The following is a 25,841-nucleotide window of genomic DNA, read 5'->3' on the forward strand; positions in this document are numbered from 1 at the left end:
GGTATTTCCTCCTCACTAAGAAATATCCGAGTGGGTAATTAAAACCCTAGCATGATGTTGGGACAACTGCACAACCATTTGGAAAAAGTTCTTTTAGAGTTCATGCCGTCCACTAAAATAAATTCCAGATGGACTAAATATTTAAATGTGAAAGATGAATAAGACCATACTAGAAGTCTGTATAGGTGATTGCAGTATAATCTTGGAGTTGGGAAGACCTTTCTAAACATAACACCAAAGGAAGAAAATATAAAAATTTTACAAATATTAAAAAATGTAAAGAAACACGACAGCTCTTTCTTCCTCACTAATAATCAAAGAGGTTTATTAAAATGAGGTTGCAGCCTTGGCCAATGTGGCTCAGTTGGTTGGGCATCATCCCGTGCACCAATAGGTTGCCAGTTCGATTCTGGTCAGGGGACATGTGGGCTCGATTACCAGTAGGGGTCATACAGGAGGCAGCCAATCCATGTTGCTTTCTCAAACAGGTATTTCTCCCTCTCTAAAAATCAATAAAAAATCTTTAAAAATTTCATCATCATTTTTATAAAAATATGATTGTATTTTCACCCACATTCCAGACAAAATTTTAATTATATCCAGTGTTGACAATGGCTGTGGAAATGACACTTTCATTTGCAGAACCTTTGGAAGAAGAATTTGGCAGGAAAGCTAAAACGTCTTTTCACCTGTTGAATCATTATTTCTAGGAATTTATCTAAAGAATATAATTATGAATAAGAGGAAAGATTCAGCTATAACTACATTTTTATAGCCTTGTTTATAATAGCGCCCAAGCTGGAACTGAACTAAATGTCTGATAGGAAATGGGTTAAATAAATTATAGTGGGCTACTGTGCTAGAATAATACAATGCCACTGAAATTATTTTACTGAACTCTATGATACTGGAGAAATTTCTTAACATTACTTGACAGCAGTAGGTTATACAGCAGTGCGTTTAGTATGGCCCCCATTATGGACTGTAAAAAACATATGTACATCCACACAGAGAAGAGGCTTTGAAAAACCATGCCCCAAATGTTCTAATAATTACCTTGGTGTATGTGGCAGTGGGAAGAGACAAAGGGTTTCCTCTAAAAATGTTCTTCAAGAGTAATAGGAAGCAATAAAAGATGCAGGTGTTTAAAAAAAATCCCAGGATGGAAGTGTGGCTAGAGTAAGAAGAAAAGGCAATTCACGGTTAAAGATAAAAAGGTCAAAAGAATGGGGCCTATGTGGAGATAAATAATTAAAAGTATTTAGGAAGAATGAAGGTGCCAGAACTTCCAATAAAATTGGTCAACGATTAAGTCAGATGCCAAGTAAGGGCTTGCCCACCTGGTCTGACCTCTGCTGCTTTAAGGAAAAAGCATATATAGTACTATCCACGGTTTCAGGCATTCACTGGGGTCTTGGAACGTATACCCTGTAGACAAGGGGGGACTACTAAATGACATTCTGGTGGTTAGAAGCCTGTCTCCATGGCCCTGACTATGGCCATTATCTACCTGGCTGTGGCATTATCTACCTCTACCAGTAGGAGTGGCTGATAACCTCAGACACCATTCAGAACCCTGTTTGGCAAGTAAAGTTTCTTGAGACCATTTGGACAGATTCATAGCACTCAATCCCTCTGGGAGCCAGCACACCAATGCTGTTCCTTGACGCCCACCCCCGCCCCCCACTACCACCAAAAAGACTTTACTAAGACTCTACTAAGTTCTTTCTTACTATGTAAACAAAAACTGTCTTTACAGTGTTTGAATAAAATCCTGTCATAAGGTCATTTACTCACTGTCTCTAGAGCTATCTCCATATTTGGCCAACTGCTAAATTATTCCTGTTCCTTTTATTGAATAAAAACCTGTTTTCTGCAGCACGGGTCCTGGTTTGGCTTGTAGAGCCTCACGAGATCAACAGTTGTAACCCTTCCTTCCCAGGAGGGCTGGAACAACTTTCCATGGCACCTTCATCCTTTGGCTCTCGCACCCAGTCCCTCAGTGCTGCTGCCAGGATGTGGTTTAAGCCCCTCTCACATGTGATTGCTCTCTCTCCTAAGAGGGCTCAGGCCCACAAAATCAACTCCACTTATCCATCAGGGATGATTTGTCCTGGCCTTTGGGGTCTTGGTTTTCCTAGGCATGTGCTTTGCACATATTCAGTGTATCTCACATATCTACACTCTTGACCAGCAGGCCAACAGGGTTTCTCAGGTTTTTCCCCAGGGTGCAGCCAAGAACCAAGCACAGCTGTTAGGGAATCCCCTCCACCCACCTCCCACTCATTAGACCAGCCGTGGGCAAACTACGGCCCGCGGGCTGGATCCGGCCCGTTTGAAATGAATAAAACTAAAAAAAAAAAAGACCGTACCCTTTTATGTAATGATGTTTACTTTGAATTTATATTAGTTCACACAAACACTCCATCCATGCTTTTGTTCCGGCCCTCCGGTCCAGTTTAAGAACCCATTGTGGCCCTCGAGTCAAAAAGTTTGCCCACCCCTGTTCTAGCCAATAAAAATGCCTATTGGTCCATGGACTTAAGACCCTGGGGGACATGATTGAGGTTTGTACTGTAGACTGGCTTCATCATGCTGTTCATAGTAGCCTTAATTAATTGCTATACGAGACCAATCAAATGGATTTGGTATTGACTAAGCAACCTGTTTGTCAGATTAATCAGAGCAGCCAGAGTGGCATAATCACATGAAAATCCAAATTTGTCCCAGAATATCTCAGGCTGAGGAGTGAATCATTGGAAGAGACTACCCATTATGGGCTCTGAGCAACACTGCATACTTCCTATGTACGCCATGAACGCAAGGACCGGACCTACCTTTACCCGGTCCGTGCCTCAGGCTTGCGTTTACAGAGTAACAGCTCCCCTTGGACAGCGTACAGGATGGTTTCTGCTTATGATACAAGCAGTGACTCTCCCAAGCTCATGTTCCTCTCCTGTAACTCAACTGATGGCACACGCAGGCTTCCACCATTGGTCCTTTGTGTTCCTCGATGGGACAAGGGAGTGGGCAACGGACACAGACCAACTCGAAGCTCTGGCTATTGCTTTTGACGTGAATAATAAAAGTCCTTGTCTCTGACCAAGTGTCTCGAGTATTCTGTAGCATCCCATAAAGCAGCAACAGGCTAACTTGTTAGTGAGTGAGCTGGGTGACGCCTCAGATCCTGTACAGAATTGACAGTGATTATTTTCTTCTTGGGAATAGCGAACATTTTAGGCACTATGACTTGGTTACTAGAAAACTTATTATTAGCATGATATGTTACAAAAGATTATTTCCCAGTTAGAGGAACCAAGATGGCAGCGTAGGCAAAAACCTGTACTCGCCGCATACCACAACCGTATCAAAATTACAACTGAAGTACAGAACAACTGCTATCCAGAACCATTGGAAAGCTGGTTGAATGGAAGTCCTACAACTAGAGAAGTAAAGAAGAAAACACACTGAGACTGGTAGGAGGTGCGGAGACTGGTAGGAGGTGCGGAGATGGGGAATGGGCTGGTCCGGCACCCACATGGGCTGTCTTTTTAAATCAGGAGGGAGATCACCTCTGTGGAGGCTGCCAAGAGGAGCAAGGGGTCCCAGCCCCACACCAGACCCACAGCCCAGGGTACCAGAGCAGGGAAAAGAAGTTCCTACAGACAGTAAGAACTACGGGCTGTAAAAACCAGTGAGGATTGGGGCTCAGTGACACAGAGGCTGCTGGAGACCCAGCTGCTCCTCTTAAAAGGCTGGCACACTAATTGAACTTACAAGCTCCCACTTCCTCTGAGCTCCAGTGCTGTGCGAGGCTCTGGGGGTCACAGACACATAGAGGAGAAACTGCACTGTCTGGCATCGGGGCAGGAACTCGAGGGCAGCTTCCTTCCAGACGGAGGTGCTCCTAGCGGTCATTGTTCCTGTGCTGGGACTTCCCTGGTCGCAGGGCTGACAGCAGCCATTTCTGTTTGTTCCATCCTGGTGATTCCCTGAGAACCCGCCCCACACAATTTAGAACACCACCTAAGCTGTGCGCAGTGGCTTTTGCATATGAATGGCCTGTCCTTACTTAGGCTAAAACCTGTCAAACAAGCTGCAGCTGGGCCAGGAAGCCCCAAACCTATCAATAAAAGGCCCAAGAACCACCACCAGCCTGCTTTGCTTCACAGCTGGTTCCCGTCTAGGCACTTCCAAACCTGATATAAAGAGGAGGAATCTGAAGATCTCTCTGTAGCTCCTTTTGGGTGGCCCCAGGCAGTGGCTGACTTTGCACTTCCCTGGAGACCCAAAAGCCAGTGTACTCAGTGATCAGTGTCAGACCATACCAGATTACAATTCTACACATCCATAAGTGACACTCTCAAGGGGAAGACTCAGTGAGCACCAAAGCCCCACTGAAGCAAGTCCTGCTCCGTAAGAGTATCTCCTGCACAGCAGCTCTCCCACTGCAGTCACAGCTGGTCGCCACAGCCAATTGGCCTGCAGGTCAATTCTTCCCAGTGACACCAACAGCAATCAAGGCTCAACTACAAGACTGTGCACACAGCCCACAAAAGGGTGCACCTAGAACAGTGGTGGCGAACCTATGACACGCATGTCAGAGGTGACACGCGAACTCATTTTTTTGGTTGATTTTTCTTTGTTAAATAGCATTTAAATATATAAAATAAGTATCAAAAATATGTCTTTTACTATGGTTGCAAATATCAAAAAATTTCTATACGTGACACAGCACCAGAGTTAAGTTAGGGTTTTTCAAAATGCTGACACGCCGAGCTCAAAAGGTTCGCCATCACTGACCTAGAGTATCTACCTCAGGTGACTGGGGAGGCTGAGCCACTGGGCCCTATAGGACACCTACTACACAAGGCCACTCTATCAACTCAGGGAGACTTAGCAATTACCCAAGATATAGAAACAAACACAGGGAAGCAGCCAAAATGCAGAGACAAAGAAACATGTCACAAATTAAAGAAATGGAAGAAAGCAAACTACTGGATATAGAGCTCAAAACCACAGTTATAAGGTTACTCAGGGATCTTCTAGAAACCTCTAAGGGACTTAAGCGAGATTTTCAAGGATCTTAGTCAGAATGCCAAAGAAATGGAAAAGAACCAGTCAGAAATTAGGCATACACTGACTGAAATGAAGAATAATATACAGGGATTCAACAGTCGACTAGAAGATCCCAAGAATCAAATCAATTTGAAATATAGGGAAGCAAAAAACACCCAACCAGAACAGCAAAATGAAAAAATAATCCAAAAATATGAAGATTGTGTAAGGAGCCTCTAGGACAGTGATGGTGAACCTCTTGAGTTCAGTGTGTTAGCATTTTGAAAAACCCTAACTTAACCCTGGTGCCGTGCCACATGTAGAAATTTTTTGATATTAGCAACCATAGTAAAACAAAGACTTATATTTTGATATTTATTTTATATATTTAAATGCCATTTAACAAAGAAAAATCAACCAAAAAAATGAGTTCGCGTGTCACCTCTGACACGCGTGTCATAGGTTCGCCATCACTGCTCTAGGACAATTTCAAGTGTGCCAACACCCAAATTACAGGAGTGCCAGAAGAAGAGAGAGAGCAAGATATTGAAAACCTATTTGAAGAAATAATGACAGAAAACTTCCACTACCTGGTGAAAGAAATAGACTTACAAGTCTAGGAAGCACAGAGAACCCCAAACAAGAGGAACCCAAAGAGGACCACACCTAGACACATCATAATTAAAATGGCAAGGGCAAAAGACAAAGAGAGAATCTTAAAAGCAGCAAGTTACCTACAAGGGAGTACCCATACGACTGTCAGCTGATTTCTCAATAGAAGCTCTGCAGGTCAGAAGGGAATGGCAAGAAATATTCAAAGTAATGAATAGCAAAGACCTACAACCAAGGACCTACAACCAAGGACCTACAACCAAGATTACTCTACCCAGCAAAGCTACATTTAGAATTGAAGGTCAGATAAAACGCTTCACAGACAAGAAAAAGCGAAAGGAATTCATCACCACCAAACCAGTATTATATGAAACTAGAGGCCCAGTGCACAAAAATTTGTGCACTCGGGCGGTCCCTTAGCCCAGCCTGTGCCCTCTCACAGTCTGGTACCCCTCAGGGGATAACCACCTGCTGGCTTAGGCCCGCTCCCTGGGGGACTGGACCTAAGCTAGCACTCAGACATCCCTCTGGCAGCCCAGGACCCTCAGGGGATGTCCACTTGCCAGTGGGGACCAGGCCTAAGCTGCAGTCGGACATCCTTAGTGCTGCTGAGGAGGCAGGAGAGGCTCCCACCACCACCGCTGTACTGGCAGCTGTCAGCCTAGCTTGTGGCTGAGCAGAGCTCCCCCTGTGGGAGCGCACTGACCACCAGAGGACAGCTCCTGCATTGTGCATATGCCCCCTGGTGGTCAGTGTGTGTCATAGTGACCAGTCATTCCCAGTCTTTCTGCTGTTAGGGTCAATTTGCATATTACCCTTTTATTATATAGGAGTGCCTGGCCAGCCTGGGTGAGGGGCTGATGGCTGTTTGCAGGCTGGCCAAAGCCCCTTCAGGGTGAGGGTCCCTGTTGGGGTGCCTGGCCAGCCTGGGTGAGGGGCTGATGGTTGTTTGCAGGCTGGCCACAGACCCCAGCCACCCAAGCTCCCAGTGGAGGCCAGCTGGAAGCAGGTATCTGGGATTTATCTATCTTCTATAATTGAAACTTTGTTGCCATGAGTGGAGGCCACAGCTGGGCTCAGGGCAGGCGGGAAGCTTGGCTTCCTCCATCACTGGGGCAACCAAGCCTCCTGCTTGCTCCAGCTCCGTGGCTGCCGGCTGCCATCTTGGTTGGGTTAATTTGCATATAGTCACTCTGATTGGCTGTTGGGCATGGCTTAGGGCACAGCAAAGGTACAGTCAATTAGCATCTTTGTCTTTTATTAGTGTAGATGCTGAAGGTTATTCTTTAAGAAGAGAAGAAAAAAATAAAGATAATAAAATGAACAACAAAGTGGCAACAAATACATATCTATCAACAATTGAATATAAAAATCAAACGAATAAAAATCGGACGAACAGAATAAACTGGTGAATGAAATAGAATCAGGGGCATGGAAATGGAATAGACTGATGATTATCAGAGGATGGGGGTGTGGGGGGCTGGAAGAGAGTAGACAAAGATCTTATATGCATGTATGCATTACCTATGGACACACACAATAGGGTGGCGAGGGCCTAGGGCAGGGTAGTAACCAGGTGAAGGCGAGCTATGGTGGGGGGGGGGGGGAGGCAGGGGGGGGTAGAAAGAGGGACATCTATAATAATTTCAACAATAAAGATTTTTTAAAAAGATTATTTCCCAAAGACTTAGCCAATAACACTACAAAAATAAAAAGCCCTCTGACTCCTGTGATTTTATCTGTGTGTGCCCAGATCCAGTAATAATTTCACTGTCTGTCTGAAGTACTAACAGTACCAAATCCAGAGCTCGGCGCCACGCCTCAATCTTTGGTGTAACAATGTCATAAACTCTTGGAACCTGTTCCGGTTTATTTGAAATGCCTGAATTAAAAACTCCACTATTTAGTTTACTATATTCATTCAAGATGTAAGATGAAGGTGAGCCTGAGTCTGTGGCATTTTGCAGATGATGCTGAATGAAAGTCCTGGCTTCAAATTCTGAGGAGTAATTGGCAGTGTTACAAACGACAGTTGAAAGGTATTTGTGCCATCCATCTGCCAAGCATTTAAGCACAGTAGGTCTGTACAGTGCCAGAGATGAGGCCAGCCAGGAGGAAGTATTATGAAGACCCCCTGAACAGATTTGGTCTCCTTTATTCAGAGGTTGCTCCATGAGAATCTGAAGATGGCTAAGACACAAAAACTCAACTGCACCACCTCCAAGGAAGACCTTTTGCTCTTTAAGAGCATAATGCAGACGATAGGCACAAGTCCAGAACCTATCTTCTTTGGTTTGCATCTGTGCAGTGACTGGGTCAGTGAGCACTACTGTAACCAAATTAATCCCTTCTGTTTTCAACAAAATTGCCATTCTGCTGATCCCATCTCCAACATCCAAGGGGCTGCTTCTCCAGAAGGTCACAGAGACCCCCCTGCCCACAGAGTTTTCACTCACTTGTGCGATGTAGGACACCTGCACGGCTCCTGAGGCCTCCGCAAAAGCCTGCATCACACTGCCATTCACCGAGCCAATCACCAACCGCTTAGTGTGCACGCACTTTGCAGTTAAGTGTTCGGATACAGTCCCTTGTACCAGGACAAGGTTCACATTGAACTTGACTAATACCTGTAATACATGACTTGTCCACAGTTCTTCTGAGCTGTCTTGTTGAAGCTTCTTCATGCTTTCTAACACTGTTTGAACATTTGCAGACTTGTTAAATCCCAGGTGGCGGTAATTCTCTGTGAGGTCACCCTCGATGAGAACGACCCCGAGAGGCTGATTCTGTAAGTCCTCGAGCACAGTTGCACTAAACATTGATACAACAGTGACATATCCTGGACACACACAAGAAAAGGTTTCGGGTAAACCTGGTAAACAGCAAGTGAAGACTCTTGAAATGTCGAACGTAAATGGCATCGTCCAGCTGCCCTGGCACACGCTTGTGTTCTGGTGCTGCAGCCATACAGCTCCTTCCACCAATCTCATGCTGCTGTGGTCTCCGTGGCTCAGACCCGCCGCCAACTCTCCCAGATCACTACAGCTGTCAGTCTGGGGAGCAGCTGCACCATGTTTGCTTGCCCACTGATCACTAGCCTCCCGATTACAATGCCGACTGTGGGTCAGCACTGACTGCCTGCAGCGGCCGCCTGCAAGCAGACTGTTTCTCAGAGTTTGAGGCGTTTGTGACGTGTTTTTATCTGCATCAACCGTAGCCTGAGGTCTAAAAAGTTTAGCTGATTTAACAGGTCTCCCAGAAAGACTGTAGGTGGTCAGTGACTGAGAGGCAACATCTTTGAGATCACGCTCTTTCAGTATCAAACCAGTATTTGAAGGAATTTGTAGAAAGGGACACAAACTGACATTCAACGATTCAAGTTCGGAACATACCTCTGTGCTGTCTATGTGGGCAAAGACATCGTGGACAGGTACTTGCAGGGAAGTGACTTCTTCAATGCAAGAGTCCAAGCCTTCTGACATTCCTGACACGATTAAAGACATGGGGACGCCCAGATGAAGACACTCCTCCACAGCACTGCTCCAAGCACCGACGAGAAGCAGAAGAGTGCTGGCCCCAGTCCTGTACGTGTTATGTTGCGCTTGAACTGCCTCACTGAGAAGCTGCCCCACTGCACTGGACAAATCCAAACTTTCAAGAAGCCTTACTGTTGAACCGACTACCACACTCTCATGACTCTCTTCATCTATAATAAACTTGGTTGATTTCACTGGGCCTAGGAAAGTTCTTCCTGTGTCTGCAAAGGCTGAAAGTTGCTGAAGTCCCAGGTGCCTTTTTTTGTTTATGACCCTGCGAGCCATCTCTATAAGTCATCGTCTGCAAATAAAACAAAATCTTATTGAGTGTAATTCATGGTTATAAATGCTGTAAAAGAAGACTAAGATATATAGTCCCTGCCTTTGAGGAGTTTCTGGTAGGTACAGTTTCCATCAAATGCAGTCTGTGCAATGATAAAGTAGTATGATGATATTAGAGATAAAAGGTACGGGTGCCGGAGGAGGAACACTCCATCCCACAGGGAAGTGGATCAGGCAGGCAGCAGACGCTGTTTCCAGAAGAAGGCAATGCCTGAAATGAGTCTTGAAGAATAATGTGAGTCAGCAAGTTGAAGGAGGTGGTAGTAAATGCAAATATATGAGAAAAATGAAGAATAGTTAACTAACATATACAAAATCTCACAAATAGTAAGTAGCAGGTATGGACTAAAATCCAGGCTTGTCTAATGTCAAAGTCCCATGCTATTAACTACTATACAATACTGCCCTCTGGCTGCCCCTCTATCCAGGATGACAGTAATCCAGCCTGTCTCTGTAGGATCTCCCACTTCCAAGCCTTCCTCCCTTCTCCCAAGCCTGCCATACTCCTAATATGGATGTGCTCATTTTTTTCAGAGAGCCTCTGCTTATGGTTTCCTTTCTATACTATGTTTAAGTCACAAGATACTGCTATGCGAGTGCAAAAGTCATAAAGAAATTAGAGCAAAAGGAAAAAGTCATGGGCAATTTCAAACTTAGTCTGTATTTAATTTATGTAAAAAAAGGTTTTCCATATGAGACATGAGATTATTTCAACTAATCTGCAAGCAAAAATTGATATCAAAATACATATTCATACAATCTGTCTCAACATTTGAAGAATCTATTCCAAGTTTTGGTAATTAAAAAAAAGTCTTAGCATTTCTAAGTTTAGAAGAGCTCTTAAATTATTTTGAAGTGATTACAACTTGCTATAATTAACATAAAATAAAAACTCAAACAAGAATTCCTCATCTTCTAAGAGGGTGAAAAAGGTAAAGACGGTGAAGGGGACAGTGAGATAGATAATTTCAACGATGCAAAGTACCTCTGGCAACTTTTCTTGACATTGAACGGACACAATCTGACTATGTTCTGCTAGACACCAGCACATGCTTTCCACAAACAGCTTTCTATTTCATCCTTGCGATCCCTAACAACTTCACATGCCAGCTTAGTGTTTCTTTAACTTCCTAAGTGTGCAAGAAGAGCAGCTGGCTCAAGGACTTCCCTGGGATTCTCACACCCAAAGAAGCTCTCTTGTTCTAAAATCGTGTCTAGTCTTGTCTGAGGTACTTGGCTTAGAATACTAAGACATGCTTTTCAAAAGTTGCATTTTTTTAAAAAAAGTACTATTTTCTGACAGGTATCATTAGCTTTTTTTTCATCATGTCAAAACCAACAGTTTGCCTAGTTCCACTCTATTCTCAGTACAACAGTCTGGTGATATTACTCCACTAGTTCAAAAGCTCTCATTTGGAATATAAAGTCTTTACTCCCCTGTCTGACACAGGAGAGTCCCTTTTAAAAACTAACTCAGATCTTTTCACTCCTCTGCTCAAAATCTTGCAAAGCCTTCCCACTACACTGGTGTGAAAGTCAAAGTAGTTATAATCTATACTAATAAAAGGGTAATTAATATGCTAATTAGACCAGGAGACCTTCTGGACGAAGCTGGGACTGCAGGGTTGAGGTGGCCACGGCGGCAGCAGGGTCTGAGGCAGAGGCAGCTATGGCGGCGGTGGGGGGCCGAGTCCCTTGCACGAATTTCGTGCATCAGGCCTCTACTGTCCTAATAATGTGCACTCCTCCCTTCTGTTTTTGTCTCTTATTCCTCTACCACCCTGACCACTCTGGTTCCACCTCCCTTCTGTTCCTAAACACTTGCAAGTGTTTCTGTGCTCCTTGTTCGGGAATGTTCTTTCCCAAGGAATCTATGGCCTCACCTTATTTACTTATTACTTACTGACTATCTCCCTCTGTTGGACTATCTCCCTCTAATTCCCAGGAGGGCAACTTTAGTCACAGAAGTATTCCACACACCCAGGATATTGTCTGACTATTGATGAGTGAAAGATTTTCACCATATTTACGACCTTACATGTAAGTACAAATCTGAAACAAGATTAAACATGCTGCTGTCAGCATTCCTGCACCACAAGTGTAAGGTTCAGCACCTTTGGAGTGGACATGGTTTGTATGCGGTGCCTTGTTGAGGCCCTTTGATTGCTTCCAAACATAGTTCTTCACATGGTTCTTAGAATTTCCATTGAAAAGCACACGTGTAATCCGGTCACTCCTCTGCCTAAAAACGCCAGCTTATCTTAGAAAATAACGTCTTGATCCCCTAGCTCTACAAAGGTGTCCAACCATCTGACCTCACTCTAATTTGTAAGACTCGTCTTCAAACTTTCCTTATGATCCCCAAGATGTTGCCACACTAGAATATACCTTTATTTTCATTTTTGCACTTGCTATACTCTGATTTGAATATCCTACCCTTTCTTTACCTTGGCAGATGCTGTATATCTTTTGTGACCAAAGGCAAATGCCACATTTTTTAAAACAGGCTCTCCAATGTCCCAGGCAGGATTAGTGCCTCCTTCCTGTGCTCCTAAAGCACTTTCTACACACAAACCTACTAAAGCACTTAGCATCTTGGCTTACACACATTGCATTTTTCTCTGTGCAATCTCTGCCACCAATCTGTGGGTTCCTAGCTTTTATTCATCTCTATACTCTACACCTGGTTCCTTGGAAGCTCACCAGATAGATGGCATCCTACATCCTATATGACATGCGGGGGGGGGGGGGGAATGGGGGGAGGGAGGGAGGGAGAGAGAGAGAGAGAGAGAGAGAGAGAGAGAGAGAGAGAGAGAGAGAGAAACATGGTTATGGACCCATAACCTAGGTATGTGCCCTGACGGGAATCAAACCCGAAGCCTTTACTGATCATCGGGTCACCTGTGTCCGATTAGAGTGTGGATCTAGGCGGGATGTGGTTGGACCGCCGGCCAAATCTTGGGGTTCAGCCAAGACTTAGAATGACGGGGGGTGAGTGTGGGTATAGATGTCAGAGAGCGATCCTGGGTGGGAACGAAGCCCTCCCTGCAAATACACACCGCAACCCAGGTACAACCTCAGTCCTCCGCAGGGAGGCTCCAGGGCTTCCGAGACCCACGCAGCCCCCATCCCCGCTCCCTCAGGCCGCGCCGCCGCCCCACGCCCCTAACCTCGGGGCCCACCACGCCGGAATCCCTGCGAACAAGGGAGGAGGAAAGTGGCCCACGACCCAGCCGCAGCCCCGCGGCGGCCGAGGAAGGTCCAGCGGTGCATCCCCTCCGCCTCTCCACACCCCGCCGGCGGTGAACCAGAGCTGGACCAATGCATCCGGGCCTCGAGGGCCCTCCATTCTCACCCCTTCCCTGTGCAAAGCGCAGGAAAAGCAAACACGGGCTCCCCACGACGCCACCAAAGACTCGGCAGCCGCTGGAAGCACCTCGCTACTAACCTCGCTCTGCTCTCCAGCCCCACGGCGCTGCTCCGGGCCCGCTTTCTGCGGTCAGACAGGCTCTGGGGGGCACAGGGACGCCCAGCACGCCGGCGACGACGACCCCCGCCCCGCACGCAGTTTGCGCATGTGCGAAAGGGGCCGGCCGGCTAGGTGGTCGCTAGGAAACCAATTGGAAAGGCCGCTTAACGGTAGACGAGACAGGCAGAGAGTAACGCTATTGGTAGATAGCAGATAGGGGGCTGGCCTCAGGGCCTTCCCTTCTGGCCATTGGGTGATGTGGCTATCAATCATTAGCCTGAGTGGGCGGGGCTGCCTGAGGTTAGCGACCGCGGCCTTAGCAACGGCTTGGGAGCAGAGGAGGCTACTGTTGGACTGCGGAGTGGGCGGAGGCGGCCGGGGCTCCTGGCTGAAGGCGCCGGAGGGGGACATGGTGAGTTCACAGCTGCAACCTCTTGCTGGGCCTGGGGCTGGGGCTGAGGTTCCTCCCCGGAGCAAGGAAGGAACTTTGTTTAGCTCATGAAATGTATCATTCTCCTCCTTTTCATGAGCCTCAAGTGTCAAATAGAACCCCTTCTCGCTGCTCAATAAGCGCATTGTCCGCGGCTCTAGGGAGGAAGAGCGGTTTTCCAATTCATTTTCCCTCATCAACCCCATCAAGCGTGAATACCTGCAGTCTACGATAGGTTCCCTGTCTAGCCAGAAAGGAGTTAAGTACAAAGAATAAGATGCTAAAAACAGCCGGAGGGCCTGGGCCTCTAGGAAAGTCCTGAACTCTGAAAAACGAACTGACCGGGGACCAAGGAGTTCTGCCACTGCCTGGAAGCTGGGGATCCAAGGCTGCCAGGCCAGTGACCTGCAGCCCGGGCCGGGAAGCAGCAGCGCCACGCCGTTAGCGCGCGAAGCCGGCCACTGGAGGCGCAGGACGCAAAGTCCTGCTGCTTCCTACCCCGAAGCTGGGGAGGAGATGCCGAAATAAGGCTGCAGGAGGGGCCCATGACAACCTCGCTTGCCAGTAGAAAATGGCAAATAGCAGGAAGATGACCCCTCCACACACACACACCTTCCCTGAATACTGATAATTGGCCCAACATGCATTCTTACCCAGATCCCTGTAGTAGTTTTTCACCCGGAAAATGTAGTTTATTCATTTCTCAACCTGTGGAAAGTATGCTAGAAGGTGGGAAAGAGAATTATGTTCCAATCAAGCATATCCCACATAATACGTTTTCTGATAAGACATTTAGGTGTAATAGAAGTAAAGATCACTTCAACAGTGCTTTTCAGAGACTTCAAGTAGGGCCGATTGCATCCCGACATACCTACAACCCCTCTAGCATGCCTTCCTTTGCCCCATCTCCTTTCTAAAGGCACTAATTTGAAGGAAAAACCTAATTGGACCCAACTTTAAAAAGAACCAGGCTTTCCACCAACATATTAACAACTAAAGCAAAAATGTTAGTAACGGGAAAAGGGGAGAATTGTTGAGGTTCATTATACAGTAGGGAAGAGGATACCTGACTACGGTCATTATATTAGTTAGTTCATCAATTTCATCCATTATTCTGGTTCTGGTAACTTTTCCGGTTACAAAGCTTATCTTTCACTCACGTGTGTATTTCTTACAGGCATCCAACTGCCACACAGATTCGGACCAATGGAAGAAAAAAACAGCAAAAATTGAACTAAATGAAACTCAAAAACAAGAAATTAAAGAGGCCTTTGATTTATTTGATATTGATGGGTCTGGAACCATAGATGTAAAAGAATTGAAGGTTCTAAAGTTATTTCTAATTCTAAAACATTTAAAAAACCATATATTCATGCCAATCTTGTAAGTCTTTAGCAGTAGCCATCTGAAAGCTCGATATACAGTCCTTTCCATGCAGACATCTATCTCCCTCTTTAGTGCAGACATCCGCCTCACACTGGCAAAGCAATATCTTGTTAAGCATTTCATTCCTGTTTTATAAAGAACCCATGGACATGGACGACAGGGTGGCGATTTTGGGGGGAGGGAGGTGGAAGAGGGAATAGAGGGGATAAATGGTGATGGGGAAAATATATGCTGACCTTACTCTCTAGGTTTATACCTTGTCCATAGAAGAGAGAGAGCGCTCTCGCGAGAGAGAAAATCTAGTAATTAAGGTAATTTTAAAGCTAGGAATGAGATCATGGCATATAATTTATTTGCTTCCAATTTCAGATTGCTATGCGGGCCTTAGGATTTGAACCAAAGAAAGAAGAAGTTAAAAAATTGATAGCTGAAATCGACAAAGAAGGAAATGGCACCATTAGTTTTGAAGATTTTTTTGCCATAATGAGTCTAAAAATGGTATAGTAGTGATTGTGTTTTTCAAAGAAATACAATGAGAGGTTTCATAGAAGAATTTAAGGATGGTTGGGGTTTAGATAAGAAGAACAAGATTAAATATGCTTTCAGGCTAGTGATCATGAAGACCATCCAGTGTGGAGAAGAGGATTTTTGTTAGGAAATAATAGGATATATGGGTGGATAGAATGGGGCCAGCAAGGCGAAGCCTGGAATGCCACAAACATTTACTGAGTAGCTGTTTTTGCCAGGCACTATTCTGTGGGGGACACTTCTTGTTTTCTTGGAGCTCACATTTTTGTAATGGATCTTAGTTACTGGTCACCAAGAAATACATCCTCTTTACCGCCCTGTGCCTCTTCCACTTCCTTAGACTCTGAGTGTAAATACCTTGAGGGCAGATGTGAGTGCATTGGCACAATTTTAAAAGGCAGAGCAATTAGTAAAGTCAGAGCTCAGCTACGTGGTACGTTGCTGCTCTGCACCTCACAGACCTGTAAGACCAGCTTCATAGGAAAATAAGTGAAAGACTAATAACATTTAGCTGTTTCTGTTTTTCAAGAGTGAAAAAGATGAAAAGGAAGAACTGTTAAAGGCTTTCAAATTATTTGATGATGATGCTACTGGAAGCATAACATTAAACAATATCAAGAGGGTTGCTAAGGAACTAGGGGAAACTTTAACAGATGATGAACTTCAGGTAAATTTTATTTATTTTATAACTATAATTTACATGTATAATTATATACAATTATTTACATATTAGAATTTAAATGTCTTAATTGTACTCATAAATACATTTAAAGTAAAATTTTGAGTATACATTTGAATATTCATTTGTGTCATTCATTTTTAATAGAGTTCACATATTTATGTTTTGTTTTACAGGAAATGCTTGATGAAGCTGATCGTGATGGGGATGGAGAAATAAATGAGGACGAATTTTTGAGAATGATGCAGAAGACCAGTCTTTATTAATACTGTTTTTGTTCCTTCTAAAAGTTAACAAATTTGTATTTGTTATACAGTCCCATAATATCTGAATATTCACTTTCAATTTGCAGTTTATATGCACAAATTGGTCTCTTGATGATGTCTAAACCATGTGAGAAGTTACATGTTTCTCCAAATATGTTGTTAAATATATGAAATCAAGAACAAAATGTAATGACTTCCTTGAAACATGAATCCAAGAATAGTATGAATTCCAACTGCTATTTTTAGAGCCTAGGGTCCAAAGACTTATGCATTTTTGTTTTAAGTTTAATTAACTTAGCCTCACATGCAAAGGCATTTGGCAACAAAGTCATACTTTCCCTGTTATTTGGGTATGTGTCTGCAATTCTTTAAAAACTGTTGAAAATTTTCTTTTTCAGCAGCTATTCAGATATGTATAGTATTAAATAAAACTGTCTGGTAACTGTTATTTGCTACTTTTCTTCCTATAAAGAAATTTAAAGCAGTACTTGTATCACTCAGACAGGGATTTTAGCTATTATCTAGTTAGTATATTACAACTTGTAAGCTGATAGTATTAGCTCCAACTGTACAAGAGAAAATGAAAGTTTAGAGAACTTAAATTTAAAAATTGCTCAATTACCCACAGATACTAAATAAAACATGGATTCTAAATTCTGTGTCTTTGCCGTGGCTGGGTTAGCAGCAGCATCCTCAAATGCCAAGGTTGTAGGCTTGGTCCCAGGTCATGGCACATACAAGAATCAACCAATGAATTCACAAGTAGAACAACAAATCAATGTGTGTGTCTCTCTCTCTTCCTCTCTTTGAAATCAATAAAAAGAGAAATTATCTTTATTTCCATGATGCTGCTTCCCCATGGACTAAAAACTCTCAGGATAAGTATATTTTCTAATTCATTTAATTCTGTGCCTTGCAATCTGTCTTTGTTTTCTATGAAAGAGCCAATCTGTTGGGAAAGGCAGTCCCTAGCACAGTCTTTTGACCCCCACTGGGCCGCATGACAATGGGGCTTGGGCCTGGAACACCTCATTATGGAGAGAGAGTCCTCACAGCTGTGCTGGACTTGTGGCCTTGTCTGAGAACCTCTCTCCCTGGTTCAGACTCAATGTGCACTTCCTTGTTCTGCTTAACCATGTGTCATGTGGCATCTGGCAGGCCCCCTGCTGTATCTGTCCCCTTCAGAAAGAGGTTACACAACCAGAGGGGTGCGGTGTGTGTAGGCCATTTGCCCTGTGTGGGCCCTGGGAGGGACCGTGGCCCAGGAACCCCATGCTCACTGCTGAAACTGATCTCCCACTCTTCCTTCCCTGTAGGAGTAAATCTCTGCTCCCGACTGTCCTTGGCAACTCTGACACCAAGCTGCTGGGCAGAAGTGCTGAGGCTTCTGATCCTGATCCTAGGTGACGGATGCCACTTGTGGGACACACACTCTTCCTAAGCCCAACTAATGGTCTGTGGAGCAAGAAAGGCTTGTAGAAAATGCAATTTTAATTGCCTCACCTGAAAAACACACATACCACATGGCAGAGGCCATGAACAGACACTACTCCCAAGAAAGCATGGAAATGGCCAACAGGTAGATGAAAGGATGCTCAACATCACCATAAGGGAAATGCAAGTCGGAATCCCCATGAGATACTACCTCACAGCAGTTGAATGGCTATTATGGACAAGACAAAAGTAAGTGTTGGAGGGGATGTGGAGAAAGGGCCGCCTCACTTCAAGGATGTAATATTTCTGTATCTTGACTGAAAGCCCAGGGTATATGTCCTGACCCCCTGACCCCATCCTCCTGACTTGAACTCACACTTCAGTCTTTGCGGCACTGTGCAGCTATGTAATTAAGCTTTTGCCAGCTCTCTGTTTTCTGCTAGGTCTTGCGGAGTCTCATCCTGAACACCTGTAACTCGGGAGTTGGCGTGATGGGGGAGGAAGGGTCTTGGACCATATTTTTCACTTCACTCGAATCCCTGCTCTCTATAAAACTTCCAAGTTCTAGACACTTTGGCTGCCCTCCAATTCCAACCTGTTTCTAGTGAATAGATGTATTTGGTTTGGATAAAAGAGGTTGGATTCAAATCTTTCATTCTATCTCATTTTTATTCACAGATCACTGTGACAGTTACTGAGTGCTTGTTGTGTGTTCGGCACCGCTCTCCCTCCTTCACATGGATTTCTTATTAAGTTCTGTGCCTACTGGGCACTGTTATCATCATTCTGATTTCACAGATGAGGACAGAGGGTTTAAGTGACCAATTCATTATCACATGGACAGTCAATGGCTCATCTGGACACTGTGAGGCCTGCTGTTCCCCCTCAACCCCCGGGCTCTGAACCTCTGCTCGGCTCTCATCACTCCTGTCCAGGTGTTATCTTCACCCAGAAGAGGCGACAGCCCATATTCTCATGGGCAGAGAAGCAGCAAAGTGAATCTTTCTTGATCAGAAAAGTGAGTGAGGTCAGATGTAAGAAAAGTGATAAATCTGGAGAAGTGAAATCAAAGAAAAAGATAGTTTTAAAAAATTAAACAATAGTCTTTGTAATTGGTCTTTGTAAATTCAATAGCAGAGAGTCATGCGGGAGTCAACATTAGACAGTCAAGATGAGCAAATAATATTAAGATCAGAGATCATAGTGATAAAAGTTATTACTTGTATTTTATAATGGGCATTGCCTCCCAAAATCATTGTCCCTTGCTTTCTTGGTGATGGCTTATTTTAACCAGAAAGTTTTACGTATAAGTTTATATATTTGGTAAATGAATGTAACGGAAGCACAATTCTAACATTCAGAATGTTACCCACTGAAATCAGTGGGTTGTCACAGGAGATGGAGCATGGAGGTCACACCACTAGAGGGCGTTGAGGGCTTACCTCAGTTTGGTGAGTGAAGGTGTGCTCTGATTTATGCTTATTTAATCGATATCAGTTAGTTGAAGGATTTTTAAAAAGATCAAAGTTAAAGATGTCAATTATCAAGCATAACTTGAAAAAAATTATAGAAATTGTATTATTCTTAAATCCCTTTCCTTGGTAACTAATTAGTTATGTTAATGAAAAGTCAAAAATTTCACTTAAACCAAACTGGCACTATTAAAAATGTAAGCCATGGAATTATCAGGCAGGAAGCACATTATTTGAAGATTTTGGAGAGGGTGAATATGTATGCTTTTTATTCACCATACCTATGTATGGTTTGATTTTTATGAACATAAGTTTTATAATTTAAATAAAAGAAGTAAACAATTCAAATGCTTTTAAAAACTAGGTTAAGAAGCTACTATGAAAATAAATTAGGAATATAAGTCCAAGTTTATTTTATATAATCTGCCTACATATTTATAAATATGGTGCCCAAGTGACACTAATAAGCATTCTACATTACTACATCAAAAAGGAAGGAAGGGTGTTGGTTACACTGTATTCTTAACATCTTTTGTATAGAAAGTCACATTTGGGCTCTGAAGGCTTCAAAAATGAAGACTTACTTAATTTGTTCAAGCTCCAAATACACAAGTTTCATTGAGAATGGAACAGTTGTTTTTTTCACTTAACAAAAGAGTTAATAACACAAATCTATAGACTCAGTTTGGGGGAAAGTAACATATCCAAAAGAACTAACTATGTGTAAACAAAGGAACACCCATAGTCAAAATAAATTATGTTCTGGAATAAGGTCCTTTAAATGAGTGTTAAGCTAATGAAAACATACATAGGTACACTGTATTACATTATTTCTTTCTGTCTTTTTATTAGATATATGTAAGTACCTTTTACTTCTCTTGGAAATATATTGTGGCTAAATCAAATATCAAATTATATACGAATTATGAAATTTTTTTAAAGAAACTATAAATGTGAGTAGAAACCCCATACTATTCCTTAGTGAACACCCCTGAACTGCTGTGTCCTGAGGAGTGTTCAATGGTGAGATGCGAGAAGTGTCATGGCCTTTGTGTTTTCACTCTAATTCAATCAAAAAGGCCCTCCTCCTGCCCAAAGGACTAGTTACAACATCCCTTCCACCAACCCAGCACAGAGCATCATAGAGGCATCTGGCTAGAGGACACAGGGCACACAAACACTTTGTCAAGCAAGTGGAAAGAAGAGATTATTTTAGGAATACTCTTATGAAGATAGGATTTTAAATGAATTTGAACAATCAGACAAGCAGGAGGCTGAGGCTCTTCTTTTTTTTTTTTTTTTTTTTTTTGGCAAAGAGAGAAGGACTCTGATGATGAAAGCCACAGATGAGAATACTTTGGGATGCACTGTAGAGGATCAGCAAAACCCAGAAAATGAAAAAAGACTTCAATTTAACCTGAGCAAGAGTAGAGAACATTTTCTTACCTATGGCTGGCTTAGCATGCAGTGTGTGCACCTCCCCAAAACTGTGTATTTTTGGTAAATATGTAGCATGGAATAATCTATAAGTTGTATTTTATTGTTATTTCTCAGAATAAGTTCAGTCCTCCTCCTTAAGCCCTTTTACTTACCTACTTCTTCATGAAATGTAGGTTAAAAAAGTTCATCAGGCCCTAACCAGTTTGGCTCAGTGGATAGAGCGTCGGCCTGCAGACTGAATGGCCCCAGGTTTGATTCCGGTCAAGGGCATGTACCTTGGTTTCGGGCACATCTCCAGTAGGGGGTGTGCAGGAGGCAGTTGATTGATGTTTCTCTCTCATCAATGTTTCTAACTTTCTTTCCCTCTCCCTTCCTCTCTGTAAAAAAATCAATAAAATATATTTTTTAAAAATTTCATCAGGTGTTTGAAGGGGGTTGACACTACCTAATTAATGCTGCAAAATTCTTTACCCCAACTATGTAAAACATGATAAAGAGCATGTGTGAAACATGCTTATGTTTGTCTGGATTAGTCATTGTAGCAATAAAAGTTAATCGTAATGTCCTTGAATATTTCCTACCCATTGTTTCCATACTATTCATGGAACCCTCATGCCATCCATCTTTCAAAAATGCAATTATTTGGATTAATTTGGAAATTGAGTATAAATAACTACTAGTTCTCCTGCCATACATCTATGTTGAACAGTATTAAAAGTCTATCTTACAAAGAATAGTAATGTCCTAATTAAAATCTTTCAGCCAAAATTAATTATAATCAGTAAAATCTCCACTTTTAAGCTTCTGCCAACTTCTCAATTATTTCAGAAAATTTCCAGATCAGCAGTCTTATTTTCTTATATCCTTTTCTTCAAAAGTTGAAAAATCTGAGCACTCCCCAGTAGGGCGGATGCCTGTGAGTAAGTAAAATAGGTAACCCATCAACCGTGGAAACGATGTGGGGGACAGGGGAGGTCTAATGGGTTCAAAGTGCTCTCAGCAGTTGGACATGATTTGGATTATTTCAGGCTTAGATGATAAAGTTGGGGAATTGTCTCTATTGCACATACAGAACATGCTATGGAAACAGAGAGAAAACTAGTTTCCAATCCTCAGGTCACTGTTTAACAAGATTGGACACTTTGGCCAAGTCACCTAAACTTCTCTGGGCTTCCTATCACGGCGTACACAGAAAGATCTATCTGAAAAGCACTGTCGTCCTGCTGAAAACCCAGATGACACGAAAAAGCATCTATTTATGAAATATGTGGAACCTACAGAAAATAATGTAACAGGCACCATGCCTTTACCAGGCAGACTTAAAGGATGCAAACCATTTGCTGACATTGGCACAAATCTCATTTCTTATTAAGAAATAAAACATTTACAGATAGAGCAAAAGCTCCTCTGTTTCCTATCGTTTCCCCTCTCTTCTCAGAAGCAGTTGGTGAGTATCATTTCCAGGCAACTGTCTGTACTTTTACACACAGTTGTGTATCCCTAAGATTTTAGACTATTGTTTCCGGTGTATAAATATTCTTCTACGGCTTGATTTTTTTTTTTACTTAACATTATATTTTTGAGATTTATTTACATTGGTACATGTTAATATAGGTTCATTTCAACTGCTTTATACAATTCTGTTATGTGAATGGTTTATTTCTCTACAGGAAGTTAGACTGGTCTCCTATTTTTACCATTAGGAACAACACTATAATGAACATCCTTACATTTCCCTCATACACCTGTATAAGGTCTTTCCTAGGTGAGCCAGTCTTAGCTTGGGCTGCCATAACAAAACACCCTAGACCAGGTGGTTTAAACATGTAAGTTTGTTTTCTCACAGTTCTAGAAGCCAGCTGTCTGAGACCAGGTGCCCGCGTCCTCAGGTTCTGGTGCGCACTCTGCTCTCTTCCTGGCTTGTACATGGTCGGTCACCTATTAGCTATGTGCACATGGCAGGAAGAGGGAGAGTGATCTCCCTATCTCTTCTTGTCCTATGGATTCAGGATCCCACCCTTACAACCTCAGTTAACCTTAATTACCCATCTGCAGATACAGTCACATACATTGGGGGGGGGGGGTACCATTCAGTCAGTCTATAGCAGTCACCTCATAGTGAAATTGGTGGGTTGTATAAAATCTGCATCTTCAACTTTTTTAGATATTTCCACATTGATCTCCAAAGTGGTGGTGATGATTGACATGCCCAACAGCAAGTATAGGTGCTAGAATATTTTTAACTAAAAGAACTTTAAAACCCCAACTGGAAGATAGAGGGTGTAATCCTTTCAAATGGCAACTCCTTTTTCCCATCCCACCAATGTCGGGAAAGTCTTCCAAATACTGTCTAACTATTGGCAGCTGCCAGTCAGTTCTTCCATCTGCAGCCATGTGTGGAGACCGCAGACCTGCTCAATCCAATAGCACTCACTAGAGGCCTATGATGTGGACTGGACTGCCCGATGGGTTCAGAGTGACTGCTTGAGTTCTTGCCCAGAGAAACCAGGTCTCATTTGCTGGGAACAAATGATACAAATCAAGCTTCAAGTCCGTTGCAGTCGAGATCCCCAGGCTCCATCTTTGGTCCACTTGTGAAAAGCCAGTGTTCTTTGACACTGTGATTTTTCCCCCAAATAGGATATATAATTTTCCTTTAAAATGGTTTAAAGGGCACCCATGTGCCTCCCTCCCATTCCCTCTGTCCCTGCCTGTGCCCTCACTTAGCGTTTTGCTTCCCCAGCACTCAGGACCCCAGGTTCCCTGTGTTAACTGAGTCCTCCCCATGCAAACACAGAGATGGTTTCTTCTGTCTCGATCATGTAGACAGTCTATGAATCAAAAGGGATTTCTCAGAGTGAGTTAAACAATCTACTTTCCCATATGTGTCACCATTTTTCTGGAAACTTTTACTTATCAGGTAAAATTGTAGTTAGAGAGGTTCTCCGACAGCTTAATCATGTTCTTCGCTGGATCCCACAGTGAAGCCAGAAGGCGGAGAGTCTGCCCCTCTCATTTCCGTGGCAACGGTCTAAGGGCCAAATATAGGACCATTGTTTCGCTGGTCCCGACAGAAGAAGAAGGAACTGAGCGGTGAGGAAAACCCCTGTTAGTCAGAAATTTTTCTTTAGGAGGTCAAGACCTTTGAAAAATTAATGGAAAAGTACCAAACAGTACTTTTCTTTATCTACATATTTTTTTAATGCTGCACTTTTCTTAACTAGGGAATTTTACATCTGTGTGTCATCATGAATCCGTTTTCCCTTCACTGTCCCTTGCTCCTTCTTTCTGTGTCTGTCAGTCTGTTCATTCTTGTCCTTTCCACTGAAATATGATGCCTCTCAACCCAGCAGGGACTGGAAAAATATTCTAAAACATAATCCATGCGACCAGTTATAAATAATCCCATCATCTGGGTGGCTCTCCAGGCAATGAACCAACACATACCTGCCGGGCAGTGCTGTCGGGGTCCCTGTGTTCCTGGGGAGAGGAGGGTCCTCGGAGCCAGGTCAGCATGGGGCAGGTGATGGTTTTCCAGTTCCTCCCGTCTCAGGTCTTTATCACTTAATCTCAAAGACTGGATTTTTAGAGCATTTCTCTTACATTCAAATAAGATTTGTTTGGATAAACTACCATGACCTTTGGCATAAAATATCAAGGAATCACTATATTGCCTCCCCCCTTTTTTTTAATTAAATCTTTATTGTTCAGATTATTACAGTTGTTCCTCTTTTTCCCCCCATAGCTCTCCTCCACCCGGTTCCCACCCCACCCTCTGCCCTTACCCCTCCCACTGTCCTCATCCATAGGTGTATGATTTTTGTCCAGTCTCTTCCTGCACCCCCCCCTCCCCTTTCCCCCCAAGGTTTGTCAGTCCACTCCCTTTTTATGCCCCTGGTTCTATTATATTCACCAGTTTACTCTGTTCATCAGATTTTTTATTCACTTGATTTTTAGATTCACTTGTTGATAGATATGTATTTGCTGTTCATAATTTTTATCTTTACCTTTTTCTTCTTCCTCTTCTTAAAGAATACCTTTCAGCATTTCATATAATCCTGGTTTGGTGGTGATGAACTCCTTTAGCTTTTTCTTATCTGTGAAGCTCTTAATCCGACCTTCAATTCTGAATGTTAGCTTTGCTGGATAAAGTAATCTTGGTTGTAGGTTCTTGGTATTTATCACTTTGAATATTTCTTGCCACTCCCTTCTGGCCTGTATAGTTTCTGTTGAGAAATCAGCTGACAGTCGTATGAGTACTCGCTTGTAGGTAACTGACTGTGTTTCTCTTGCTGCTTTTAGGATTCTCTCTTTGTCTTTTGCTCTTGGCATTTTAATTATGATGTGTCTTGGTGTGGTCCTCTTTGGATTCCTTTTGTTTGGGGTTCTCTGCGCTTCCTGGACTTGTAAGTCTATTTCTTTCACCAAGTAGGGGAAGTTTTCTGTCATTATTTCTTCAAATAGGTTTTCAGTATCTTGCTCTCTCTCTTCTTCTGGCACCCCTATAATTCGGATGTTGGTGCGCTTGAAGTTGTCCCAGAGGCTCCTTACACTATCTTCATATTTTTGGATTATTTTTTCTTTTTTCTTTTCTGGTTGGGTATTTTTTGCTTCTTCATATTTCAAATCTTTGACTTGATTTTTGGGATACTCTTGTCTGCTGTTGGATCTCTGTATATTATTCTTTATTTCAATCAGTGTATGCTTAATTTCTAGTTGGTCTTTTTTCATATCCTCCAGGGTCTCATTAAATTTATTGGCCGTTTCTAGAAAATTCTTGAAAAACCTTATAATCATGGTTTTGAACTCTATGTCCACTCATTTGCTTTCCTCCATTTCTGTCATTTGTGACCTGTTTCTTTGTCTCCGCATTTTTTATGCTTCCCTGTGTTGGTAGAGTGGTTTTGTGTGCTAGGTGTCCTATAGGGTCCAGTGGCTCAGCCTCCCCAATTACCTGAGGTGGACACTCTTGGTGCACCCCCTTGTGGGCTTTGTGCACAGTCTTGTTGTAGTTAAACCTTGATTGTTGTAGGTATCACTGGGAGGAATTGACCTCCAGGCCTATTGGCTGTGAGAATCAGCTGTGTCTGCAGTGGGAGAACTTCTGTGTTGAAGACACCCTTCTGGGGCAAGACTTGCTTCAGTGGGGCTTTGGTGCTCACTGAGTCTGCCCCCTGAATGTGTCCCTT

The 25,841-nt window shown here is 43.1% G+C and overlaps 2 protein-coding genes and 1 long non-coding RNA gene across 3 annotated transcripts in view; 1 reads left to right on the plus strand and 2 right to left on the minus strand.

Moving 5' to 3' along the window:
* Positions 1 to 13,114, minus strand: part of LOC308519187 — a 28,308-nt gene extending 15,194 nt beyond the window's left edge. The window contains exon 1 of the long non-coding RNA XR_013995989.1: positions 12,997 to 13,114. This is a non-coding gene — a long non-coding RNA (uncharacterized lncRNA). The remainder of the gene's footprint in view (positions 1 to 12,996) is intronic.
* On the minus strand, positions 7,356 to 9,167 carry BBS12 (Bardet-Biedl syndrome 12). The gene has a single exon (XM_081091173.1). It carries the CDS (start codon positions 9,150 to 9,152, stop codon positions 7,371 to 7,373), a length of 1,782 nt encoding a protein of 593 aa, XP_080947299.1. The 5' UTR covers positions 9,153 to 9,167; the 3' UTR covers positions 7,356 to 7,370.
* A 197-nt stretch (positions 13,115 to 13,311) lies between the features above and the next one.
* LOC308520525 (centrin-4) lies at positions 13,312 to 16,750 on the plus strand. Its single transcript, XM_081093089.1, has 5 exons — positions 13,312 to 13,429; positions 14,625 to 14,771; positions 15,203 to 15,331; positions 15,891 to 16,028; positions 16,217 to 16,750. The coding sequence occupies exons 1-5, from the start codon at positions 13,427 to 13,429 to the stop codon at positions 16,304 to 16,306; spliced, it is 507 nt and encodes a 168-aa protein (XP_080949215.1). The 5' UTR covers positions 13,312 to 13,426; the 3' UTR covers positions 16,307 to 16,750.
* The last annotated feature ends 9,091 nt before the right edge of the window (positions 16,751 to 25,841 follow it).

The sequence above is a fragment of the Myotis nattereri genome (assembly GCF_964212035.1).
Source record: "Myotis nattereri genome assembly, chromosome: 5".
Taxonomy (NCBI): domain Eukaryota; kingdom Metazoa; phylum Chordata; class Mammalia; order Chiroptera; family Vespertilionidae; genus Myotis; species Myotis nattereri.